This window comes from Rhamphochromis longiceps, linkage group LG12 (genome assembly GCF_057381845.1).
Source record: "Rhamphochromis longiceps isolate RC_006_pf linkage group LG12, R_longiceps_female_GT1.1, whole genome shotgun sequence".
In the NCBI taxonomy this organism is placed as follows: Eukaryota; Metazoa; Chordata; class Actinopteri; order Cichliformes; family Cichlidae; genus Rhamphochromis; species Rhamphochromis longiceps.
In genome coordinates, this window is record NC_140568.1 from 11,640,786 (window position 1) to 11,666,170 (window position 25,385).

The following is a 25,385-nucleotide window of genomic DNA, read 5'->3' on the forward strand; positions in this document are numbered from 1 at the left end:
AGTAGTGGATAACTTTGAAAACAGACAAGGATGCTATTTTTGAGCGCAGTTTTCCATTTCCCAGCCCTGTTTCCATTTTGAAACCTGACCGGCTGATTACCGTAAACTCAAACCAGACATAAATGTTTTAGGAAGAACAATTCATTTAAAAATACTAGATTCTCGAGAGTTATAATGAGAGATTTTGTTCCTGTAAACAGAAAATGAAACATTTTCTTTTGTTCAGATGGTTGTGGAGTTTAACTTTGGAAGCACATTCTCCTTGGTAGTATTGCAAGAAAGAGCCAGACTCCACTCCAAATAAATAAATGATCAGCATGTAGGAAGCTTCAAAGAGGGATTGTGTGCTTCAAAGGCCCTTATTGGTGCTCACCGGATCCTATTGTAAAAGAAGGCTCTTTTTATGCACACATGTACACACCCTTTGAAAGCCATACATTCTGTTTTGGTATCCAAAGCTGTTTAAGATTCAAATGCTTGCATCTGCATTGGTGAACCCCTGCTGAGCTAGACCGCCTCCTCGAGACAAGATCAGCTAGAAAATATCCAGAATGCTTTGATATAATGCAACTGCTGACTGAGTGTCAGCTCTTGATTTTTGTAGAGAACCTTCTTGTTTAACCTTCTAGTGTCTGCCACGTCAACCAATATGCAGTATACAGCATATCATGACTTTTAAATGAATGCAAATGTCTTTACTGATGCACACGGGAAAAAATGACAGTTTCTTAACATGTCAGGTCGTTAAAAACGTGACAGTTTGTTGGAAAAATATCTATATTTTTGTTTATTGGGCAATCCACTCTGGCAAAATTGGAATGTTTTAAATATTTTTTCTTCTTTTAACTGTGTTTTTCTCCCACCACAGACTTTCTCTATCAGTTGCTATTGCACGCTAACAATACATTTTCAATTAATCACATTATCACCCTTCACCAGTGAACAGGGGAATCTGGAGGCCCTGGGATAGCTGCCAACTTTGCATGATTAATGTTCTAGCTGTAAAAAATGGAGCTACACTTTGAGTAATGAAGCTTTTTTTTTTAAATATAAAAAGCATTTTTTTATTTTTTAATAAAATGTGGACAAACTTTAATAATGTGATGATGCTCCAATACTTGTTTCTTTACCTTTGAGTTTACTACAAAGTCAGGTAGTTAAAAGAGCCGTTTGGTGTTTTCTATGTTTCACTTCTGTTTTAATCTCTTCCATTTTCTCTTTTGTCTTCCCTTCATTTCTCTTCCCCTCTCCCAGCTCTCTGTTCCTTTTGCCGTTTCATCCCTCTGCTTCTGTTTTGAGAGAGGGATGTCTCTTTTCTAACAGCTCTCAGCCTGCTTATCTACTAGGTCTGTATTACTGTGGGTTTTGTATGTCCAACCACCCATTTGTTATTGTGCTGTCAGCCCCCTCGATATCACACCACCATCAGTTATGAATATCGGGCTGTGTGTGTGTGTGTGTGTGCCATTGATGTGCTCTGTAGCCTGCTAATGTTATTTGGAAATCCTGATTGTTTATGATAGATGGCGTGTGTGCCTGATACCAGGCCTGGGTGTCCGTTTGGGTGGCTGTGGGAATCTTGCATGTGTTGGATTTGTGCCTGTAACAGCGCCTGTGTGTCAAAATGCATTATGGCTCTCTGCATGACTATATCCAATGACAGCGCCGTTCCTCCACGCTTATGCCTATGACTGTTCATTTGTAGGGCTGAGATCGTATCCAGAAAGAAAACAAAACAAACAAACACAAAAAAAATCTTTGCTTTTGTGAGTCTCCACTGTGCTGTTGCATCCCCTTTGTTGTTTTTAGAACTGGTGGATTAGGTATTTATTTTTCATCCCTGATATTCTTGCAGATCTGCAGTGAATGCTATCTTCGGTGCCAGGATTGTCTTAATTATAAGAAAGGCTCAAACTTCTGAAAGCAAACACATAATTGGCACCCTGCAGTGCATCCTCATTAATGTGTTTGCTGTGCTGGCCTGCAGTATCAGAGACTTTGTAGTCACCCTTTATGAGGAGAATCTGAGCATGTCCCTTCAGGGTGTTGGCTGGAGAACGCACGGTCAGAGTGACAAAGATTTGTCTGTAACAGATACACTCTTTGTGTTATAACCCTGTTTCCCTTATCCAGTCACCCACCCTAATTGTTCTATTTTCATCTGTCACGGTGGTCTTTGTTAAAGCTTGTGTATCCTGTCTTGGCCAGCAAACAAGCCGTTTGTTTTGACTTTGATCTGGAGGCATGCGTCAGCCATTTGATGTCACTCATCCAGCCTTTTTGGGTCTGGGTGTGTTAAATGACCTGGTGCCCCCTCTTCCTCCCCCTTTTCTTCCCTTGGAAGATCTGTAAAACCGCGACCGACACTGAACATGGAGGATTATGATGTTCGCTCAGCCGCCAGCATCCTGGCCTCAGTGAAAGAGCAGGAGGCACGTTTCGAGCAGCTGACCCGCGCCCTTGAGGAGGAGCGTCGCAACGTCAACCTACAGCTAGAGCGTGCCAATCTGCCTCCCAACCCCCCCACCAGCCAACCACTACCATGGCAGCAAGTGGTGATGCAGGTAAACGATGCCAGCACACTGGCCGACCACCCCCCTCCACTCCTTGTCCTTTTCAACCACCAACCTGCGCTATCATGTATCTCCCTCCATGCATCTCTCTCAAAAGTGACACCTCTTCTGCTCTCGCCTTCCATCTGAGCCGGCTCATCCCATCACCATGTTTGCTCGTGGTCATTGCTTTTCATCATTCGTGGGACCCCCCGCAATCTCTCTGTTCAATTTCCCTGTAATTTTGATACTTGTACCCATTGTATGACTCCAATGTCCTGGATGGTGTTCAGTAATCTGCTGTGCGGTGACTCATCTTTAAAAGCGAGCTAATGAGATTCAACCTCTCATTCTGTCTTCTTTCGCCCCCTCCTTCTATGCCACTGCCATCCAATCCCATCTCCTTTCGCCCACTGGTCTTTGATATTATCTGGTGGTGGTGCTGATTGGATGTGGCCTTTTGCCCAGCCCTGGCCAGCGTCTGGGGGACATTAGATTCCTGGCGAGGGTTTCTGTCAATACTGGCTGACTCTGCAAGAGCAGGAAATGCAAGATGTAGAAATAAGACAGCTGCAGTCTCCTTAAAAATGACAGCAGTCACAACATGCACATTCATTTGCATGCTACAAACTGATGGAAAATGTTGCAATTAGAGCTTTTTTTGTTAAGAACGCCCTGGTCAGGTGACATGAAGTCTTATTTTTCTGCTTATTTTCAGTCTTTGAAGATCTGACTAACCTACACATTTCAATTTTGCTGACTTTCCCAGGCATAATCACTTCTTTGAAGAAACCCTTTCAGACTGTACACATGTTTTACTAACTAGAATTTGAAAGCACAGTTTGGTGATGCCGCACCTGTGGTGCTTGGATACATCACCTTTAATCACAGAGAAGGAGGCGGTCTCATGTATTATTGATATAGCAAGACGTGCAGAGAGAGAAATGCTTTGTCTACATTTGCCTGTGCTTGTATTTGCCCATAGTTACAATTTGTTAACAGTCCGTGCTAGTGTTCGTTTTTTTAAAGGGCTTGCTGCAAATTTGGTCTCACGAAGGGTTAATGAAGAGAATGTAAAAAGGGTAAAATAAACTTGTCAGTCACTCACACCAAAAAGGTAATATCTTGCTCTGTGTGTAAGAGAGAAGGAGGGAGAGCGAGACCCTCCCCTCCCCAGAGGTTAGCCTAATTTGGAGAACAGCGAATTGGCTCTCACTCTCAGACATCCCCCTACCCTAACTGTTTGTGAACCAAGGGGTTAATTTGGCACAACTGAATACTGCTGTTTACCTGTTTACATCACTTTGAAATGTCATTTTGCCACCAGGAATTTTCCTGCTGGCGTTATCGTAAATGCTTAAATGCCAGAACAATTTCTATGCAGGCATTTGAGGATGGAAGGGGACGTTGATCAGTGCCTGCTCAGCACCTAAGTCCTTGGCAACTGCCTTTGCCCAGCCTTTCTGTGCCAGGTGTTACCGTGTCTGTGTCGTGAGATGCTCTCCATTCAAATAACGATGTGGCACGAAGGATGAGGAATTATTATTTCTTTATCTCTGCTTCCTCCTTGTTCAGCTCCCGAACACACACACACACATACTCGCATGCAGTCCAAAAGCTGTATGATGGATTACGATGGCGCATGGATCATTGACTCAAGGTTCAGATTCACAACCCCGGGGCCAGACACAATGCATAATTATTTCAAGTTGATGTCAGGAAAGAAAAAAGTGGACCTGCTCTGATGAATGAAATCACATGCAAGTAGACACCTAATGAGCGCAGTAAGCCACTGATCTTGATAGCACCCCACCACAGGGCGCTCACCTCGGCACAGACTGGGTCTCAGCATCAGTGGGCAGTGCGCGCTCGTTTATGCCTTTATCACTGTTGTCAGCTTTTTAACACAGGCTGCTCAGTGGGCAGCAAATAAACAGAAGCGATGGTTTATTTAAACATATCCTCACAGCACTTCATGACCTGTTACAAATGAAACACTCTGATGCTCAGTGCTCTCAAGTTTCTTTTATGTTGCCCTGAACACAAACTAATTGACTCAAATGCATCATACAATCATTTGGAAATATAGCACGTTTTCCACAATAAATTTGAAGCCAAGGCTCGTCCGTATAGTATGTATGTTGTTTGCCTTTTCACATGTTAAACTGAAATCCCAGTGACTGTTTGGAATTTGTGGAACTTAGTCCATGTGTTCATGGTCCGCAGAACATCATTTATTTATTTGTGAAGACCTTTCATCTCACGCAACATGAGATCGACTTTTTGTTATTTGCAAAATGACTCAAGAACTATTAGATGAATTGCCATGATGTTAACCACAAACATTTGTGATGCCCACAGAAAAAATCTTTGGAAATTTGCAGTAGGTTGTCATTATGTTATTGTTTTATTACCATCACAGTGTATTGAATATATGAACGCTAACCGTAAACCCAGAACCAGCTATCCGCTCTTATTGAACAAGAAATTTGTGAAAAATGTTGAAATGACTTCATAAATATCCCCAATTTGAGATGGTACTTTTTGAGATAAACATAAGCGGGATTGAAGGATTTCCCTATATGGAAAATTTCATCTCATTGTTGATCCAGGTTCCAGTTGACTCCCAACTCTCTCTCAACTAGCTTCTTCTGTGCTAAAGCCGTTTCTCCTGTCTTGTCTAGTTTCTTGTCATGCTCATCTAGAACTTTCTGAAGCACTTGTTCAATATTTCTGGAGTCTGGAGTTGAGCTGTCAGAATGGTTGATGTCCAGGTTTTCCTGGTCTTGATTTACCTTTGCTGCTCTAGCATTTGTTTACAGTAGCAACTTTCCGTTCGATCCCCATGTACTGCTGCCTCCACGTATGCTTTCGCAAGTCCACTTAAACTTTTTGAGAATTCCAGCAGCAAAGAGTGGTGTGCCTCCTAAAGTGCCCCCAAAAATCCTATAACCACACCTTCTCAGGTTTGGACAAAGACTCTTGCATTGCCAATCCAAGACGACTAGGTCCTTCAGACCTATTCTATGAAGCTCTCAGTGCACAGTATTTTTGCTGAAGTTACTAATCTATAATAATAAATTACAATACACTTATGGCTCATTGTGGAATAAGGACATTTCGCAAATTGACTTGTTGCAACAGTGACATCCTATTACAGTACCATGTTCAGATTAATTTAGCTCTTTTCTCACTCTTCTTGCAGTTGGGACCCTGGCTTTAGTAAAACCATGGTCAAATTTGAGCTATGGTGTGGGCTATTGAATTGCAGTAGCCCAGAGGAGAATGAACATCCCAAACTTTATGCTACCATTTTTCAGGCTGTGAACTTTTTTATTTATTGCCATATTCACAACATACTTCATACCGTGTACATTATAACATACCGTAATAGACCCATTTCTGTAATATACTCACATATCTATATTATTGCTAATATATATTGTAATATATCTATATCACTAAAGCACTTCTGGATGGATGCAAACTGCATTTCGTTGCCCTGTACCTGTGCATGTGCAATGACAATAAAGTTGAATTCTATTCTAATTCTATTCTATTCTACAGGTCAAACATTGTTCAATACTCACTTTTTGAGCACATCGATGCAAAGTGATTGTATTCATTATCAGCTTTCAGATTCAGTTTAGTGCTAATTAGCAAAGATGCTTACATGTTAAACTAAAATGGGAAAATTGCTAAATGTTACCTTCTAAAAGTAGGATGATTCCTCCAATGTTAGTAGTACCCTCATACATCATTGAGTATGGCGACAGACTCGTGGTTTGTTTAAACAAAAAAGTTATTCAGGCTAAAGCTGAAATTTTGTTTTCTTGGACAAAAGATGTTCTATGATATTCTTTCTGCCAGAGCTTGGAGGCAAAAGAAAAGTTTGAACAATCAACAAATCAACAAACCACCCACTGTCATTTAAGTCTCCCCATGTAGTTGTCATGCACACATCTGAAGAGGATTAAGAAATATTCAAGATTAAGATGTTTCAAATATTTCTTTATTTTGTTTTGGACCTGCATGAAATTAACACAAGTTACAAAAAGGCAGATCACAACAATATGTTTTAATCTCTCTATTACAAAAGGTTGTTGTAAACACCACTGCCCTACTTTCTAATTGAATTCTAATCCTCATTCACTTCAGGATAACTGTTTATGAATTGCTGCCAAGGAAGAGAATTAGAGTGTTTATGCTACACTGTCCTGTGAGGAAAATCAAAACGAGGCTGTCGGACTCTCCATTAGCTTGTCTGATGAAATTATCAGCAGAAATTCAGTGACACGGACCAGGGAGCCTTAGAATCTGTATCCATCAATAGGATCATGCTAGGATCACACGCTTCCTTTATTTGCTATCATGTTAGCCTCCCATAATTGATTTTGGCCTGAAGGAGTGTTATCACCAAAGCTCTAAAAGGTCAAGTAGTGCATGGTGACAAACCTATCTGTCGAGAAAGGCAGACAGCACTCAGACAGCCATGTCTGTCTGGAGTTGAGGGAGAAGGTGACCTCATTTTATATACACCAGACAGCTAATCTACCCACGGCACTGCGCAGGACATGCATAGAGCCCATTGAAAGGTGCATATAGCAAAGCTACAGTTTTGCAAAGCAACTTCAGTGAAAAGGAAACTTGGGATAATTTTTGCACTGTGGATGCTATAAAGTGTTGGTGTTTGGTTTTCTGACACTATAGTCAGTGGTCTTCTAGCATAGCAGAGGCATATCATCCCTTTGTGCAAATGATGTGGGAAGTTTTCAAAGGCTTGTGTGATTTAGAGAGAGGGAACAGTGCTGCCTTTGATCTGTGCTGCTGTCTGTGTTGAAGATGTACAGGCCCCGGCCCTGCAATGGCACCACAGCGCTCAACCAACAATCGCCCCAACCTCCCTCCACCCACTTTCATCCCCAGAACACACAGCCCCCCAGCCCTGGCTAAGCACAATGGATACAAAGGGCCGAGGGTGCTATAGCGACAGAAGCTCTATCCCTCCACTGGCAGGGCCCGGGAGCCCCTGTACCCTCGTAAATCACCTGCCTAACAATGAGCCTTAGTTTACCCCCCTCCCCTCCTCTGTCTTCCTCTGTCTTCTTCCCTTGCTGTGGCATCAAGAACCTTCTTGCCTCCTATAAACACCCTAATTACCTTGGTGTGAAAGTACCTCCTTGGTTTATTTTTGTGTGTGCCACACTGTTCCTGTAACCCTCCTACAACACTTTTGTCTCATTACAGAGCAGCCTGCAGAAAAGTCACATTAAAATTTTAATAATGTTGCTGCTTGTTTTCCATGGCTCTATATGGAACACCTAATTATGCCTCAACCTCAGTTTAAAGGGTCCTTTGTCTGCTGGATGTGACAGTCACAAAAGTTTCTGTTCATATTTTCAAACAATCTTTGGAAAGAGGCGCACATGAGGCAAATTGAAAGGCACTACTGTTGTTCAGGTGGAAGGCTGGATTGTCAGTAATCTTAGTGTTGATGGTACAGTTTTTCTTTACAGCTTGTTAACATCTAAAGCAGTGTTTCTCAAAGGTTCTTGTTTCAAGATTTGTTCATTTCCATAGGTCTTATCCATAATAGCAGCATGGCTCTGGGGATGACAGTGTAAGCTCTTCTGTTAGTTGCAGAGGGGCTTTGGTACTGAAATGACATCTGTTAGATGGATTGCCATGAAAGTTTAGTCACTGCAACTGGTGTCACTTAAAGTTTGCACACTACTGTTGACTATATAGGCAGTGCATTCTTTCTATGAACTACTATCTGCAGAGAATGTGTGTGTGTTGTTTTATTTTCTTGACAACTGCTTATCCACTCAACTTCACTTTTGTGAGGTGTATTGCTGAGCACCTAAAGACCCAATAGCTGTTGTCATTGATACCCTTTTCTACCTTAGTAGGAGAAGACTGAGTAGGCTGCTGTCTGCATATGTTATGTAGATATCTAGAAGCAATGTTAAGAAACATATATCAACTCTTCTGTGTTTTTATAAAATAGCAAATGTAGCTTGGTAACAGGCTTTATTGCTTTCAGAGTCTACATTTTAACCGTGATCTTTCCCTAACCCTAAGCACATTTGGTTCCTACATCTTAACAAAAGTCCATCTTCTGTTTATCCAGTTCAGGGTTTCATTGAGACTTGAGCCTCTCTCAGCTGTCATAGGTCAAACGGTTGGGTACGTCTTGAACAGGTCAAACAACTCACTCTAAAAATATGGGTAATTTAGAATCACCAATTAACCTAACATGTATGTCTTTGGACTGCGGGGAGGCAGCCGGAGTACCTTTAGAGAACTCATACAGGCAGATTATTCGAGCTCCACACAGAAGGGCCCCAGACACCCGATGGATTCATATCCAGGGGGCAACGGTGCTAACCACCACCCCACATTCATGTCCTCTTACCAAAGAGGACGTCAACGAAATAAATTAGAAGTTAAGTTATGAAGACAAGTATGTTCAGTGGGCTGCAGGCTTAGCCTGTCTTTTATGTGTGTGTGTGTGTTCACAGCTTGTTGATGACTGCAGCGTTTTGTAAACTCAAATGGTTACCACTCGCAGCTCATAGTTACTGAAACAACTGACGAGTGATTGTCATTTTTTTGGTCATGACTAGCTCATTTAGTCTCATGTTGGATCTTTAAGGTCCATGTAATTATTCTGCTTCCTGTGCTTCTTCTTTAGCCACTTCTTTGTTGCGTTGGCGGTATGTTTTGTGTCATTGTCATACTGAAAGACTGATCCACGACACACTTTTAGTGTTCTGGCTGAGGGAAGGAGGTTCGCATCCAAGATTTTATAGTACATGGCATGATTTGCAAAGACCTTTTGGGCAAACATCCTCAAAGCATAATGTTTCCACCTCCGTGTTTAACTGTGGGGATGGTGTTCTTTGAGTCATACTCAGCCTTTCTATTCTTCCAACCACGGCAAGTCGAGTTGATGCCAAAGCTTGATTTTGATTTCATCTGACCACAACACTTTCTCCCAAGCCTTCTCTGAGTCATTTAGACGTTCACCGGCAAACTTAAGAGGGGCCTGGACATGTGCTTTCTTGAGTTGGCGGATTTGCAAACTTGGAAAATCAGCAGGAGATCAAAGAATTATTTTCCCCCACTGTATCATGTAAAACTGGATAATGTCTGGACTGCAGTTTGAGAGCAATACTGTTGAATCATTGCAGCTAAATGCTGGCAACCTGAATCAGCTGTGTTGTTTGCAGGCACGCCCCATTCCTTCTCAAACAAATAGCTGCAATCAGTCACTCCCACTGAGAGCCTCAATCAGCTCATTCTGCACATCTCACTCTGATCATACACTGCACTAGTCAGGTTACAAATCTAATGAATGTATTATACACTTAGGTAGGAGAGACTTCTACCTACTACACTGCTCAACCTAAAAGTAAAATGCAGAAGGCATGTGCCATTATTATATGTTTTATTCAACTTGCTTCAACATTAAGAGTCAAGTTCGTGGCAGTGGCCCATGAATCAAAGTGGGAACTGCTCGGAAGGGAAGGGTAAGTCGTTTTTGTGTCTCATCTTGGTCCGGAGCTAACGTGGAAGGACAGAAATTTTTAATTCAAGGATTATGCAGATTCTTCTTGTTCAGGTGAACAGGAAGAGAGAGAGGTTTGAAGGGATGGGCTGTGGGCTATTTATATTCCTCTGGGCCAGCTCAAATCTTCATCCTTCAGATCAGCTCCAATGTTGGTGGACTTAATGCCTGTCCTGCTGCACCTCCCTCCCATTTGATCACAATCCATTAAACCATTACCCTCACTAAAAGCACTAAGAGGTGCATCTGAAATCTGCTTCCATTTCCTTTACCATGCATGACATAGGTGAACAGACAGGCTAAATATCTCTGAAGGGCACTACCTCGCCTCGGTGGGAACATTCTGCGTAACATGAAAGTCTACTTATACTCTTGAAGACGGGCACGATACTCTCCCATCTAACTGACTGTTCGGCTTGGTTGTTAAATCCAAAGACTGAACCGTGTGTTTAAAATAGAGCTCTTCTTTTGCACGAGACCCCCAGCGCCACCTGAGGAATGTGACCTAACCTTTACAAGCGTCCAGCAAGATAACTAAACAAGGCTAAATGGAAAACAGTCTTCGAACTTTATAGTATAGCTGGAGGTGTTCAAAGTCTTGATTTAATTATCCCCATGAGTTTAACATACCGCTGTGACATTTTTACTATGTGACTTACAAGCATGTAAACGGTGATCGAATGAGAAACAGAAGCAGCACAGAGCCTTATTTTTTTGGGAGGATTTGCCAGAACAAAGATAACTGTTTTTTTTAATAGATAAGATTTGGAATTAAACCTTTCTTTTCTGTTTTACTTGAGTGTTCTTTAATAAACGCTGATGCAGTGTGAATATTTAGGTACATTGCCAGATTAGGGAGCGAGTTTCATCCAGGCCAATAATTTAAAAAAATGTTTGATTGGCAGAGTTGTTTTCCAAGTTCTTAGGAAATATCTGCAAGCCTGCATTTAGGAACACATTAAAGGCGGACAAATCCACTAATGAAAAAAAAAAACTCAGTAGAATCTACTCAGTAGGGGAAGCCTTGAATCTCAGCAGGTTACTTTACCTGGAATTAGTGTAAATTCTCAGCTCTTTTGATGGGAACAGAATCAAACCTCTTGGTGTTTGCTGCTTCCTGCAGAGCACCACTTTTGCACCTGTGTGCAATGCAGCCATTGTGAGCATTCAGACTCTTTGTGCCTGTCCCATCGTATAGCACCACAGATTCACTAATACTTGTTGACTCTTCAATGTGCCCGACGGATTTTTAATGCAACCTGGCATCGCCTCGGGCTGAGGCACCCTACACATCTGAACAGACTGGGAAAAGACTTGACATTATTTAGTCTGAAATTTGCGATGCTTTGCCATTGTTTTTTGTTTGGTTTTTTTTTGTTTTTTCCCACTGGGTTGCACACGCACACACTTGAAAAGATGGCACAGTTTGTCTTAAACTGGAGCAGGGATGTAGAGTCCTTGTAATTGCTGGGATATTTGAAAGGAAAGGGGCACTAGTCTCTGAATTGCTTCACAGTGTCTAACAGTGATTGTTGAATGTAGAGAGTGATGACAATGGCACAGGAATGTGTAAAAATATCAGCGCTCTTTACACTCCTCCTTCTCCAGGGACTTTACTGATCATTCCAGGCCGAGATAAACACAGTCATCCATTTACTTTCATTACTTTTATCTATTCATTTCCAACAGAATTCCCAAGAAGCTCACTGTTGTAAACAGCGGCAGCCAATTCTCTCCAACAATTGTGGAATTTAAGCTGACGTGTAAAAAAAAAATAAATTCTGATGTTAATTAATTGTTTGATTTTAACTCCAGAAAGTAAGCTGCTCAACAGGGCCTCCAAAGTGTAGCGCTTTACAAATTTGCCTAACAAGCAGAAGGTCTCCAGTTCAACTCCAGGATCACACGCAGAGCCCTTTAAAGTTGTGTTACGAAGTAAAAGAAATAAAATCAAACATGTGGAGCTGCCTGCTGTGTTCGCCCCCTGTAAATAAAGGAGAGGCTGAAAGTAAGTTTTTCTGCAAAAGTAAGCTGCTCATCTGTCTCAAGATAGGTTTCTCAGGGTTTTTGGCTAAAAGATGGAGGCCTTAGGCATTAGTGCAACTGAAGAACTCAAATAATAACCATATATAACAATAGACATCCTCTTTGGACGACTCCATTACAGATGCAAAAGACATGCTCAGCTGAAATGAAGGCGACAGAAAGCATATTTTAGGCCGTAAAAGTTAATGATTTGCTGCATGTCATCGTCAGACGGGTTCAGATTCTGCTGTTTGCACCTCTTTCAGTGTCCCAATTATGCATGACGAGATGGAAAACAAGGAAAAGCTTAATCCGGTTATACTTGTTTTTATAAATCTCGCTGTGCAATTACGGCAGTGCAACATAAAAACAGAAAATAGAACCTTTTGATCTGAAGTGATGCCATTTAAAAGAGCTTTATTTCCCCAAATGAAGGGAAAATTGCCTTTTTGCACAACAAAAGCCCCCAGTAGATTGGACTCTAATCCTCTGCATCGCTGACTAGCCATTTTTCGAGGGGAAAATAAAACATGATAGTATTAGATAAGGGCTTTTTTGCAAGCTGTGCCATTGTTAGGATAAACAGCAGTCAGCCTACAGCAGAGCACATCATCTTGCCCTCAGACATACATATTGTTTGCCATCCGGCCCCTGCGCTGTGCAGTGATGGTCTTAAAACAACGCAGGGCAGCAAAGTCAGATTTATCTTTGAAATGACTTTTTATGCATTTTTTTAAAATCCTGTTTTGTGTATAGTGGCATAGTTGGGCCAAACCTACTCACCCCTTTATTAAAGCTTTATGACAAAGTGCTGTTTCCTGAGAAATGTGTTCTGGGCTCATTGTGAAAGGAATTCAGAATTAAATGTCATTAATCCCTCTTTTGAAATTGAATATTCTACAAACGTTTTTTTACGTAATGAAGCGCCACATATATTTTCAAACTGCTGTAATGGCTCCTCACTTCTGGACCACCTTTTGTTACTCCTCAGTTTTTCTTCTCTGTATTTTCCTGCCACCGTGAAAAGGTGGAAAAGCATGATTTTAACAGATGTAGCTTCATCCGAGTTGTCTGGCTGTCAAAGCGTGCATTGTTGCCAAACATTAACCTTTCTACCATCTGTTTCACACCATACACCCTGACAGGCTAAAGCCGACTTCTGGACCTTTGATTACAACTCCTGGATTATTCATACACCTTGTACATGTTTTCTACAAGGCCTAGGTGTGGGGTTAACTAGACTCAAGGGGATACAGCATTTGTCTGACAGCAGTCTTCTATGCTGAACACATTTTAGGCCTTATTTTAATATGAAATCTTGATTGTAATGTACTGTCAGGGTTTTTAGTGTGCTGAAGCCTGTCTTCTCTGCTCTTCCACTGTTGCTCATTGCTGGAAGGGAATGCCTTATTATAGGTGCCCGAGGTAGAGATGAAAAGATCTGTTTGTCAATGAAATGATGAAGACTCGCACGCCTCAGTCACCGTGTGTGACTGTGAGATTTTGCAGAGATGCTGATGAACCCATAAAGTATGACTCACTCCACGATTGTGGTGATCCCTTGAGTTTCACCCAGAGCCAGACGGTTATCACTATGTGATGTGTACACGCTTCCCCTCCGGATGGGGAATCCTTCTGACTTATACTCTTACTTTTCCCTCAGGGGAGATTTTTGTGAAACATCTCAGTCACTGAAATGGACTGCAGTGCAAGCTGATATAAACATTCATGCTCCCCTTTAGGAATCATTATAACTGCCTTGGTGTTCCTCTATGTTTTCCTATAATGCTATTATGAAATAAAAATTTCAATTTGCAACCAACCCATTTTAATGAATCACATTCCCATCAGCCTCACCTGCACTGTGCTTAGTTCCAATAACCAAATGTTAACACGCAAAATGAAGATGGTGAACAGATGGCAAGCTGATGTTAGCACAGCTCTGCCCAGGCTCTTAGAGAGCCACTGGGGTAGTTACAGATATATAATCTTGATTAAACTGCATGGAAATCTGGCAAACGATAAACACAGCATTAAAAACAATAAATTGAGCAAATGCAGAGCACGATTTATAGCTAAAGTAAAGAGCATTGTTTCTTTTCTCATCTGCTCCCTTGAGCATTCCAAAGCACTTAATAGATTTTTAAAAGGGTTATGAAACTCACTCAGTGTTTAAATGGCTTAAATGGAATATGATATCGCATATGAGAGAGAAATGCACTTCAACTTTTTTTTTTCTTAAGGTAATGTTGCTTGGCAGAATTCTAAATAGTATTGTTGAAAGTAAATAGATCTAAACGCAGTGGTGCATGCTGGGCCAGGTCTTTCATTAAGAACAAATGGAGCAGTAAGATTCGAGGACATGAACTGCCAAGCTGGTGGAATGCAAAACCTCAGCCATTTCCCCTCCGTTTGGGATTTCTCCTTTCTCCGTTTGAGTCTTTTAGTGCAGTCATCCTTTCTCTCTCTCTCTCTGCTGTCTTTTCGGACCTCTCTCAAAGTTGTCCTTAGCTAAGCTTCCATCTGGGTTATTAGATTAACATTCCTACTCGCTCTTGGTCACAGTCACAGATATTTGAATGCGAATTCTTTCACGTACGTCCCTCCCCTCCCTTATATCAAGTGCAGCGAGAGGAACGCCACAAAGAGCTGGAGCAAAGGAGCTGTGTGTGCTTGTATGTGTGCAGGGTGTAAAAATTTGCAGAGTATGGGGTGCCTCCGCTTCAATAGGGGCAACTTTTGTTTTGTGTGTGAGCCACTGGCCCCCCTACACCTCCCTCCTCTCTATCGCTCTCCGTCTATGCCAACAAGGGGGAGGGGTCGACAGGCTGACAGACAGACGCAGCTGGAGTGCATAGAGGGAGCTGGTCCCACCCCGCTAAGATGCCAGAGATAGACCCAATGAGAGAAAGAGAGGGAGGAAAGAGAGTGCTGCTACATTTCCAGCTCTCGCTGCCTGTCTGTGAACCCTCCTTTTTATTAACGCACCCAATTTTCTCAGCCCTGGAGGTTTTTATTCTCTGGCTGCCTAACTTTCTTTTTGTTGAGTGAGTATAGTGTGTGTATGTGCGTGAGCATAGGGTTCAGCTTGCCTCTGGTCCTTTTTTTTAGGCTCCTGCTTTTGCTACTGAGGGAAGATTCTGCCTTAGTCCTCTACCTCACCAGTCCATAAACAGCCCAAATACAACATCTCTCCAAAGGAGAAAGTATGGGTCCTCTTTCATCTGTGAGAAACCAGCCTATTTACAAAATTACAGTGGATGTGAGAGGATTTGACTTTCAAAGTAAAAGTATTTTGGTTTTCCACAAGAAATGCCTGTTGCAAAGCACTGCTCAGTCTTCCTGCTGCCATATAAATGAGCAGATCAGCGATGTGGTCTGTTAGGTCATGGAATTCAACAGTCTTATGACATTCTGATGGAAGTGATGCAAGTGTCAGTGTTATTTTTGGCAGCAAAAAGATATCTATTGCAAAAATTGAAACTACTAGAAAAAAACTATCTACACACTACTGCAGCATTATAGACATAAATTTAGAAAAAAAAGAAGATGCATTATGCAGATATTCTGGAGTTAGGTGTAGGATTATTGCATTGGTAAAAAGTTATTAATTCTTTTGGTTTTGTTTGATAATTCTCACTGTAAACTCTCCTACATGTCTCTTAAGGTCCACACAGTTTACACCATTACTGTGATTATTAACCACATACATGACATTTTGAAGTCAAACTTTACTTGAGCAACTCAAAGCACTTTTGTCTCATTCACCCATTCACACACAAACATATTCTCACAAGCACTTTTTCTATACATCTTAGTGCCTATTGTAAAAGCGCTATACAAATACAGGCCATTTACCATATTGTCTTAACATTCACTCTCCAGTGAATGCAAGAGGAGCAACTCAGGGATTGCCCAAGGATACTTTGGGATGCAGACTGGAACAACCAGGGAATCGAACCACCAACTAACCTTCTCATTAGATGTTTTGCTCCACTTTATGAGTAGGGATGGGTATCGTTTAGGTTTTATCCAATACCAGTACCAAACCGGTACTTTTGAAACGGTGCTCGAACCGGTGCTTAAAGAATGGAGAACACACACTTTGTCCAAAAACCTCTTATGTTTAGCTGTTTTTTTGTAAAAAGATAACAATGTTAGCCTTTTCTGCAGCTTTAGGGCATATATGGTATCTATCTATCTATCTATCTATCTATCTATCTATCTATCTATCTATCTATCTATCTATCTATCTATCTATCTATCTATCTATCTATCTATCTATCTATCTATCTATCTATCTATCTATCATCTATCTATCTATCTATCTATCTATCGTATATGAGCGTCCGTAATCATTTTATTTTGAAAGGCACAGCGCCACACTTCCGGTGTTTCCCTCGCTAACTCCGTGTGGCTGGACGTAGCCGAGTAGAGGATGGCTGCCTGCATCTGAGCCGCTGCCTCTGCGCTTACAGAGGGAAAACCCAACGTAAATAAACCGGGAAAGCGTGAGGAGACGAGAGGAGGAGAGGAGGGAAAGAAGAACTTTTTCCGACAGGAGGAAGTATCTATCACACGTTTCCCCGGGAGCTTTTTCTTTTTTCCTTCTTTCTTTCTTTTTTTCTTTTTTTAAATTTTGCTGGAACCAAACGGGATTTTGGACCATGCCTGCTGAAGTGAAACAGGTAGTGCTGCCGTGCCCGCCGGTCTGTTTTCTGCCCCTCTTACCGTATCTCCAGCCTCTCGCACTCTTCTGCTGTCTCCCGTGCTCCCAGTTAATTGTTTGGCTTCTGTTGCGTTAGCGCTCATTTTCATCTGGTAGCGTCACTCTTTATGGCTTTCATGTGTTTTTTTTTCTTTCGCTCACTTGTATATATAAGAGCAGTGATTGTCAGATTTATCGATGTCCTTCAGGAGGAAAACGCGTGCGTGCGACTGGTTAGCACATACACTACATGGACACATGTGCAGTCCGTGTGCATGTGATGTGTCTGTGTGATATTTACATGCATGTGTGCAGACTGCTGCAGGACATCAGATATAAGAGTATTTACTTAGACCACTTAGTGACCATTTGACTCTGAAAACACGGCCATGAGATATGTTTAGTGGTGTCTCTGTGCGCGCACATATGCGTGTGCTGGTGTGATTGGCTTGCATCAAAGCAGCAAAGTGACTTACGACTTCTCTGACACATTCATGGGCTCTGATGTGTCAGTACCACCTATAGAATGACTGCTTACCCAGAGACGAGCAGTGAAGTATTGAAAGTTTGTCCCTGATCATCGCCTGCAAGGCTCTGAAAGCGCCCAGGCCAAGATTTATAGCTCACAGGGCTGTATTACCAGGAGTGTGAGAGACATGGCATTAAAACCCTTTTGTCTTTCACTTGCACAGATACCGCAGGAATGTGCTTTTTTTAGGTCTTGCCAGTGTGTTACTGTGTCTGTGTGGGTGTGTGCGTACCAGGGCATGATGTGCATACATTATTGGAAGTGTTCCCTGTGTTTGAAGCGCATCCACACAGGCAGCCTACACCATCACAACACTCCTTCCCCAGCCAAGCTTGGCAGCGCTGAGATGCTCAGAAAAAAAAAGGAAGACGACATCCAAAAACAGAGATAGTGGACGAAAAAAAAATGACTGAAGGAGGACAGTCTATCATCCGCACTTGTTTCCTCAAGAAGGGTGGAGTTACTGAACCTCTGTCTGGCAGACTTAGAAATATTCTGTCAGCTTTCCATACGGCTCTGATGATAATATGCTAACAGTTGCCCTGTGGATGAGTGCCACCTAATAACCGGAGGAGCTTTTGCCAAAAATAGGATCAGATTTTTGGGCATCTGGGCAAAATGTTGCCTTTGACTTCGATTATATGATTAAGATGAAATGCATGCTAACAACTTGAGAGCATTTCCTCTCCAAAAACATCTTGAAATGGGTCAGAGAGGTGCCCCTTAGAGTCCATGACCCTCGTAAGGTCAAGATGTTTCACATACTTTATGCTCTGCCGGCATCGTGGTGTGACCTTTTAAACTCAGATGGACATTCCTCAGATGGGGGAGCACCTGCTTTTGACAACGCAGTAGTTGAGGTGTGTTCAAGTCACCCCTGTGCCATAAATGGATTCATATCACGGACAGTGTTGGGTTTTTTTACTGGTCTTTTTATTGGGTTTTTAAGGACAGTATGGAACAGGAGGTGAGTTCAGTGCAGTCAGCTTAGATGGGATTTTACTGAACTCTGTGTGTCCCTCAAGACGTCTAGTGGCTTTAAATCTCTTGTTATGCTCGGACAATATACTCGGGGAAATGATGATGTCTTAACCTCATCTTAATACTGCTGCAGGGCTTATGGCAAATGAGTTTTTGCCCACTCAAGATTACTGCACAATCCACAATTGGTGGTGGTGGTGGTGGTGGGGCCTGCACCAGACCACATCTGAGTTAAATATAACCTGACCCTTATTTTAGAACTACACCAGCTGGGTAGTGCTCAAATCCTCCGAATTTATTCACAGAGGCCATAGCATCGTCTGCTCGTGAAAAATAGAGTAGATCTGGAGAAAAGGAAAGCAACCCAGGAGTCATCAACTTGCCAAGGTCTATGAAACCCAGCTTTGCTTTTTCTCGGCAAACTAGAAAGACCTGTCTGAGTAAGAAAGTAATTAATCAGTTATGCAGCCAAAGACTAAAAGAGGTCTCATCTTCAGGCTGTGAGTTACTGCCAGATTCCTGACAGTGGGGTTTTCAGCAGCTGAGACTTCTCTCCCTTATTTGATGCTCTTTTATTTCTTACAGAAATTAAAAAGCTGTCAAATTTCTTTCTTGTGGGCTTTTTTTTTTTTTTTTTTTTTTTTTTAATGGCAGCTCAGTCCTTATGTGTATTTTTTCATTCCTTTCTTCAGGCTCTCCCTTTACTCCTGCCGAAGGGGTTGGGAAGATCAATATTTGAAGACATGTAGAGCATGCAAAATGCCATTGTTTCGGCAAGAGGATGTCATACAAATAAAAAAATAATGCCAATGACCGGAAACATATAAGCGTTCAATAGCTGCTGCGAGTCCATCAATGCAAGGGGCTGGGTGTAGGATGAGGGATGAGGAGGTGTGATCATATGGCGCTGCGCGGCTGGTGATACCAGATGGCCTTCCCATCACACAACCTGTCCATACTGGCCATACTCTGTATGTTTCCCATACCGTTCCCATGGCTGCTCTTATTGCATGACCTATGACAGAACATGGTTTGACATGTCACAGTATCCGCACGCCAATCACACCACCGCCTCCTGCGGCTCTGTTTTTGGTTTTAAGCAATCTGAACTTAATTTACAAGGGGAAAGCCGACACCGTATCTGTGCCGCTTCATGATAACTACCCGCTGTGATCATGTGACCTGTGCCGCTTCCCCCGTCAGCACATGTAGCTTCTCAGTAATGTAGGTTGCAGTCACTTTGTCTTTTTAAAATTTTTTATAAGCTTTAAATATTAAAAAAGACATGTTTTGGTCAAATGCTTTATTCATCCAGTCTTTTTCAATACAAACTGTTTTTCTGCCTCAGATGCTTTGTCATGACTACATGCCAGTGTCCCTAGTGTAAATGCTACGCCGCTGATACCAGACATCAGCCCAATACTGATTCAAGGATCTGTGACAACTATAATTAGGGCTGTTCGATATAACGATATATATGTCGGACGACGATATAAAAACGTCTATCGTTTCACTTTACGCTATCGTTTGTTTCGTGGTGTTGCAAAATAAACTGTTTGCGGCAATATTTTTTCATTGTTTTGATGGTCACTGTAGTGGCTATATTAATTTCTTAAAGTTCTCTCTTTCTCTTATATTTTATATAACTGCACTATGGATGGACAAGCGCCTGTTTTTATGCGTTGTCGTTAGCAACAACGACGGTGACACCATCAAGTGTCCGCTTGTTTATGTTCCACATAAACCTTTCACAATAAAGCTCAAGATCCTGTTGAGACTTTTCAAAATAAACTGAATCACGTGAAAGAGCAGATTATTTACGGATGAGAAGTAAAAAAGAGCCGCCAGGTGCTAAAAAATAAACCTTAGACTCAAACGTTAGAACAGGCTTTTCCCCGCAGCACGCCGTGTAATAAATACTCACAAAGAAAACAGCAGCTGTTACAACTTATGTCTAAAAATGTATCGTTTCATGCATCTGTTAAAACACTCCAGCTACATGACGCGCAGCTGGAAACACTTCACGCAAGACGAGCTGCCCGAGATTCACAGAATTTACAGAAAATGTTACATTTTTGTGATTTATGTCGTTATCGGGACAATAGAATTCTTATATCGGGGTATGAGATTTTGGTCATATCGCACAGCCCTATTCTGTTCAGTTCTTTGTTATTCTATGATAAACATTAACTAGTGTGCACATGCCGTGCCATTTGCTGGAACATTTTTCTCTGTGTTTGAAAACATCATTGGGGAAGCCGTTTAGAGGAGCTACATGCTTTCTTTGTCAACAAGTTCTGTTTGCTCACGCAAATTTGTGATTTATGGGCAAACATGTTGTGGTCAGATGGGTTCACAATGACAGGAAAGCCTTAGTGGCTTCTCTTTTTGCTGTTTCCTTTGCTGAAAATGATCTTAAGCCAACTTTGAGAGAATCAGCTAAGGATGTTTTCTGCAGTTGGGCTTTCTCAAATGTAGAACGCATCAGGAAAGAGACAGATTTGCTTTTATTGGGAAGTTGGTGGCACTGAATGTAGGGCTGCACAATTAATCGTTAGAAAATCGCGATCTCATTTCCAAATGACAACGATTTTTTAAAAAAAGAAAAAAAGATGACGATTGTACCGCATTTTGATCCGGGACATAATCTGCATGAAAACAAGCGCTCACTCTTCCTGCTCAGCAGATTATTTACGGATGAGAAGTAAAAAAGAGCCGCCAGGTGCTAAAAAATAAACCTTAGACTCAAACGTTAGAACAGGCTTTTCCCCGCAGCACGCCGTGTAATAAATACTCACAAAGAAAACGGCAGCTGTTACAACTTATGTCTAAAAATGTATAGTTTCATGCATCGGTTAAAACACTCGACTCCAGCTACATGACGCGCAGCCGGAAACACTTCACGCAAGACGAGATTCACAGAATTTACAGAAAATGTTACATTTTTGTGATTTATATCGTTATCGGGACGATAGAATTCTTATATCGGGATATGAGATTTTGGACATATCGCACAGCCCTATCTGGCAGTGTTGAGACACAGATGCACATATGAAATACACTGAAGCACAGAATAGTGCAGAGGAGGCACAAAAGCACTGCTGTAGATAACAGCTAAGCACTGAGCTCAAATCAGTGCACATAACTTTGGAAAATTAGATGAAGAATGTACTTGTGAGTCAGTATTTAATTTTTAATTTTCTCTGGTTTCTTGGGGTGAGCAGTAGGAGGTGGTGCTAGTATTAAAGTATTGATTTAATTCTTAGATAACAACAGATTTGAGTATTTGCATCCAGTCTAAATCTGTGGCTCATTCTTTGAGGTTTCCTTTTACCAGAAATGTGGTCCACCAAGTGTGTTAAAACTATAAAAGCTATTTGACCCCAGCAAGTGTTGCACTCCACTATACATTGTAAAGTTGTTGTTCTGTATTAAATGGACATGTTTATGGTGTTTGCATTGTGTGGCTGTGTTCTGTGGAGGACTAGGGGTCAACCCTTGGCACATCAGAGACCCCTCCACCCCCTTCACCTCTGCTTCCCCCTATATCTGTCGTAAGTGATTTGGCAGGCTGACAGTGTGACTGATGCAGAGCCTGCGCTCGCTCACTCACTGTCTGACCACTGGCGAGAACCATAATGCTCTCTCAGCTTTCATCATCACGCTGATGGAATTAAAAACAGGTGAGTGGCAGTAAATTGGAAGGCTGGAGATGAATGCCTTCATACGGCAGCCTTTGGAAACAGCAATGGGGAGGAGAAGCATTAATTAGATGGCAGCTTATTATCTTGTAAGAGGAATTTTTTTTGTTCCTTTCCAAATATGGTAAGTCTTCTGAAGGCGAAGTGTAGACACGCTATCAGCCTACTCTCCCTTCAACACACAAATATGCACACACACACACACACACACACACACACACACACACACACACAGGAACAGCAATTGGATCCTCAGCTTATTTACCCTGTTTGCCTGGAGGCTACGTCCAGGGCAGGTCTGTTTAGAAGGAAGTGTGCTGCATGGCTTCCCTGACTGAGTCCAATAAACACCTTCCTATCTGTGGCGCTGGAAGCCAACAAGCAACGAGCTGTGTTTTTGATCGGGTAGATAAGAAAGCCACTTACCCTGGAGAGAGCAAAAGAGGCTCTGTCACATTGTGATAGAGGCTGACCAGAAAGCCTGAGAAAAAGAACTCGTGGAACTTAAATAAAAGTTGTCCTGGAATCTACGTCGAGGCTGCAGTTGCTGTTGTGACAATATTTACATGATCGTTTCATGTCCTTGAGCTGGTGCGATTATATGATACTAACAGTGTGCTCGTTACACAACCTGATGGCCCGTTGTAAAACATTTGAGCGGCACTTTCCTGTTTGAGTTTTTACAGTAACAGACTGATAGTCATTTAAGAAAAAAACGAAAAAGGGACTCTTCTCCTTAATGAGGCGATCTGTGGAAATTATCTGGTGTGTGTATGTGTGTTGTGTCGCCACTGTAATTGGCTTTCCAGTAGGGACTGTGGTTTAAGTTGCAGATGTGACAGGTCTTTGGGCGGCAGCACGGGCAACTAAAGAGCCCGTTGATTGATGGCACCATAGCTGCAAACACCCGTTTCTCAGCACCTCCGTACTGTAGAAAAGAAAACTGGCAGATTTTGGCCCTAACTGACAAAAAGAGTGTACCGTAACTCTTTCACTATAACAATGACTGATTTCCTGCTAGGCAATGAAAGCTATATTTCAGTCTAGTTTTAAGACTCACCATAAGTGGTTTTACTGGTATTGTGTGTTCTATTTGTCAGAATAGAAGAAGAGTACACAAAGAGCTCAGTGGGGCTTCCTCGTTCCCTTTTCCCACTCTTCCGTTACTCCATGCTGGGAACACTGCTGTCTGAACCTTTAATCGGAGAAGGGTCTGGTTCTGTGGCTACGGCTTCTTTGACAGTTATCTATAGTTCATATATGGTTCCCCTCCTTCATCCTGCAGCTGGGGACCTCTTAGAGAGGCCCTAAAGAGGGGGGTCAATTCTTCATAAAGCTTCTCTCAACTAGAAACACAGGAACAAATGTCTGCCTACTTCTGCATCGCTCCTCTTTAACTCCCTCCAGTACTATTCACGTGGAATGGGCAGTACATGCAGCACAGCCACAGGGTCTGAAGGAGCAGGAGGGCGGCTCACGCTCATCTTGCATGTTTTGTCTGGACTTTCTTTTGAGGGATTAGCCCATTTCCTCCCTCTGGGCAGGCCACTGGAAGCAGTCAGGATGGTGGGGAAAGCATTGATCCGCCATCATCGTACCATCTGTCTCATGCTGCCTTCTGGGATTAATGATTCCCTCTGACAGCCCTTTAGTAGAGCTCCATCACTGCTGTCTGACCATTCAGATTGCACTGTCATGTGGTAGTGTGAGGAACGTGCACGCTGCGTCTTTTGGTTTATGGTGAAACATTAGACTCTGTGGGGGGGGGGTTTCAAGGCAGCTGATTCTTTCAGTGAAGCTACAGCAACATAAATGTACAATAACAAAGACACGCATAGCATACCTGAATGATTGTTGCCAGATTTGCTGAAGCAGACTGACTAGCTTAGTGAGGCAAACAGCTGCAGTCAGTAATATGCTTGTTCGTATAGTATGTGGCATATGTGGAGTATATATTTACACCAACTGTTAAATTCTGAGCCGATACAAAAGGTTAAAATAATTTTCAGCTTTAGAACAAGTCAGTCATTTAACTATTCATCACTTTGAACAGTTTCCCTGCACAAAATTAATTTCACACAACATTAAAATAATGACCACTAACACTTACCAGTTTAAACAGTGTCTGATATCAGTAACTGGCTAATGTCATCCTGTTTGCAAGTATCAGTTTTCAAAGAGAATATTAGCCATAATCATTTTTTTGCTATCTATTGGTGCATCCCTAGTATATATGGATTTGAGCTCGACTGATATTGGACTTTGGGGACTGGAGGTGTTGTGATATAAACTTTGCATAGTGTTAGTGTAATGTGTAAGGGAAATAAGGGAGTTGGTGTTCTGTGTAGTCTGCAAACCGGTGAGCCGTCTACTGTTAACGTCAGGTCAGCAGCGATGCATACTCTGCTACATGGGCTCCAGAGCGTGCTCAGTGTTGTAAACACTGATATACTGATTTATTTAACAGTGTCTCAGACTGAAAAACATTATTGTCATATTTGAAGTCTGTGTACATCCACCTTACTCAAAGTTTTTGTTTGTGTCAAGAGCACGGGCTGTTTCTGGACTCATAACTGTAGAAAAGAAATGCAAACTGATACTAAACCTTTGTGGATAATCCCAGCATTTAAAGTCGTGACTCTGTTAATATGTGATTATTTTAGCTGTGGGGGATTCAATCGGAAAAAGAAAAAAATCCAACAAAAAACAGTTCTTATTTAACAGTAGTAGATCCATGTCTTACTGAGAGCTCAGTCACAAAGCCTGTTGGGTATTTGAAGTGCGAGCTAGCCGTTGCTGACCCGCTGGCAGTTGAAGTGCGCTGATGAGGTCCGCCACTTCATTAGAATGCTGCTCTGAACCCCACAACACACAATAGTTGTTGTAACTGCTTGTGGCTTCTGTCCAGGTTGAAAAATAAAATAGAATAACTGAGGAGGAGAGAGGGAAAGTCCAAACCACTGTAAGCTGACCGGCCTTGGGGGCTGCACCGGGCCTCAGCGCTGCCTCAGCACTGCCGCAGAGAAACGTTATGCTAACCAGTGGCAAAAGTTCAGCCAAACCAGGAACCTCCTAAAATGGGAAAGATAAACTAGTTCTGGGCTTTTTGAGAGTTGCGGATTCTGTGTGCAGACAGTGGCTTGTACAGAGTTCACCTCCCTCGACAGTAAGAGGCCTCCACACGCTGAGCTGCCTGTCGTATGATGGCACAGCATTGTTCCACATCTCCTCATCAACTCTTGATATATGCTCAGCCCCTTTCCCAGAGGAGCAGCTACTGAACAATGGAGCGATGCGCCTCCTCGCACATTCCACG

General features: G+C 42.2%; 1 protein-coding gene across 10 annotated transcripts in view; it reads left to right on the plus strand.

The window, feature by feature from the left end:
- The window catches only part of arvcfb (ARVCF delta catenin family member b), a 261,056-nt gene that overhangs the window by 115,298 nt on the left and 120,373 nt on the right, over positions 1–25,385 (plus strand). For 4 of the 10 annotated variants that reach the window (XM_085424752.1, XM_085424760.1, XM_085424756.1 and 1 more), the window contains exon 1: positions 16,556–16,838. The exons of 2 other annotated variants lie outside the window; for them this stretch is intronic. In XM_085424752.1, the coding sequence (XP_085280878.1) occupies positions 16,818–16,838 (21 nt within the window). In that variant the 5' untranslated portion in view covers positions 16,556–16,817. Of the gene's footprint in view, positions 1–16,555; positions 16,839–21,968; positions 22,052–25,385 lie in introns of those variants that run through there. 4 more of the 10 variants (XM_085424762.1, XM_085424754.1, XM_085424755.1 and 1 more) reach the window with 2 other exon arrangements.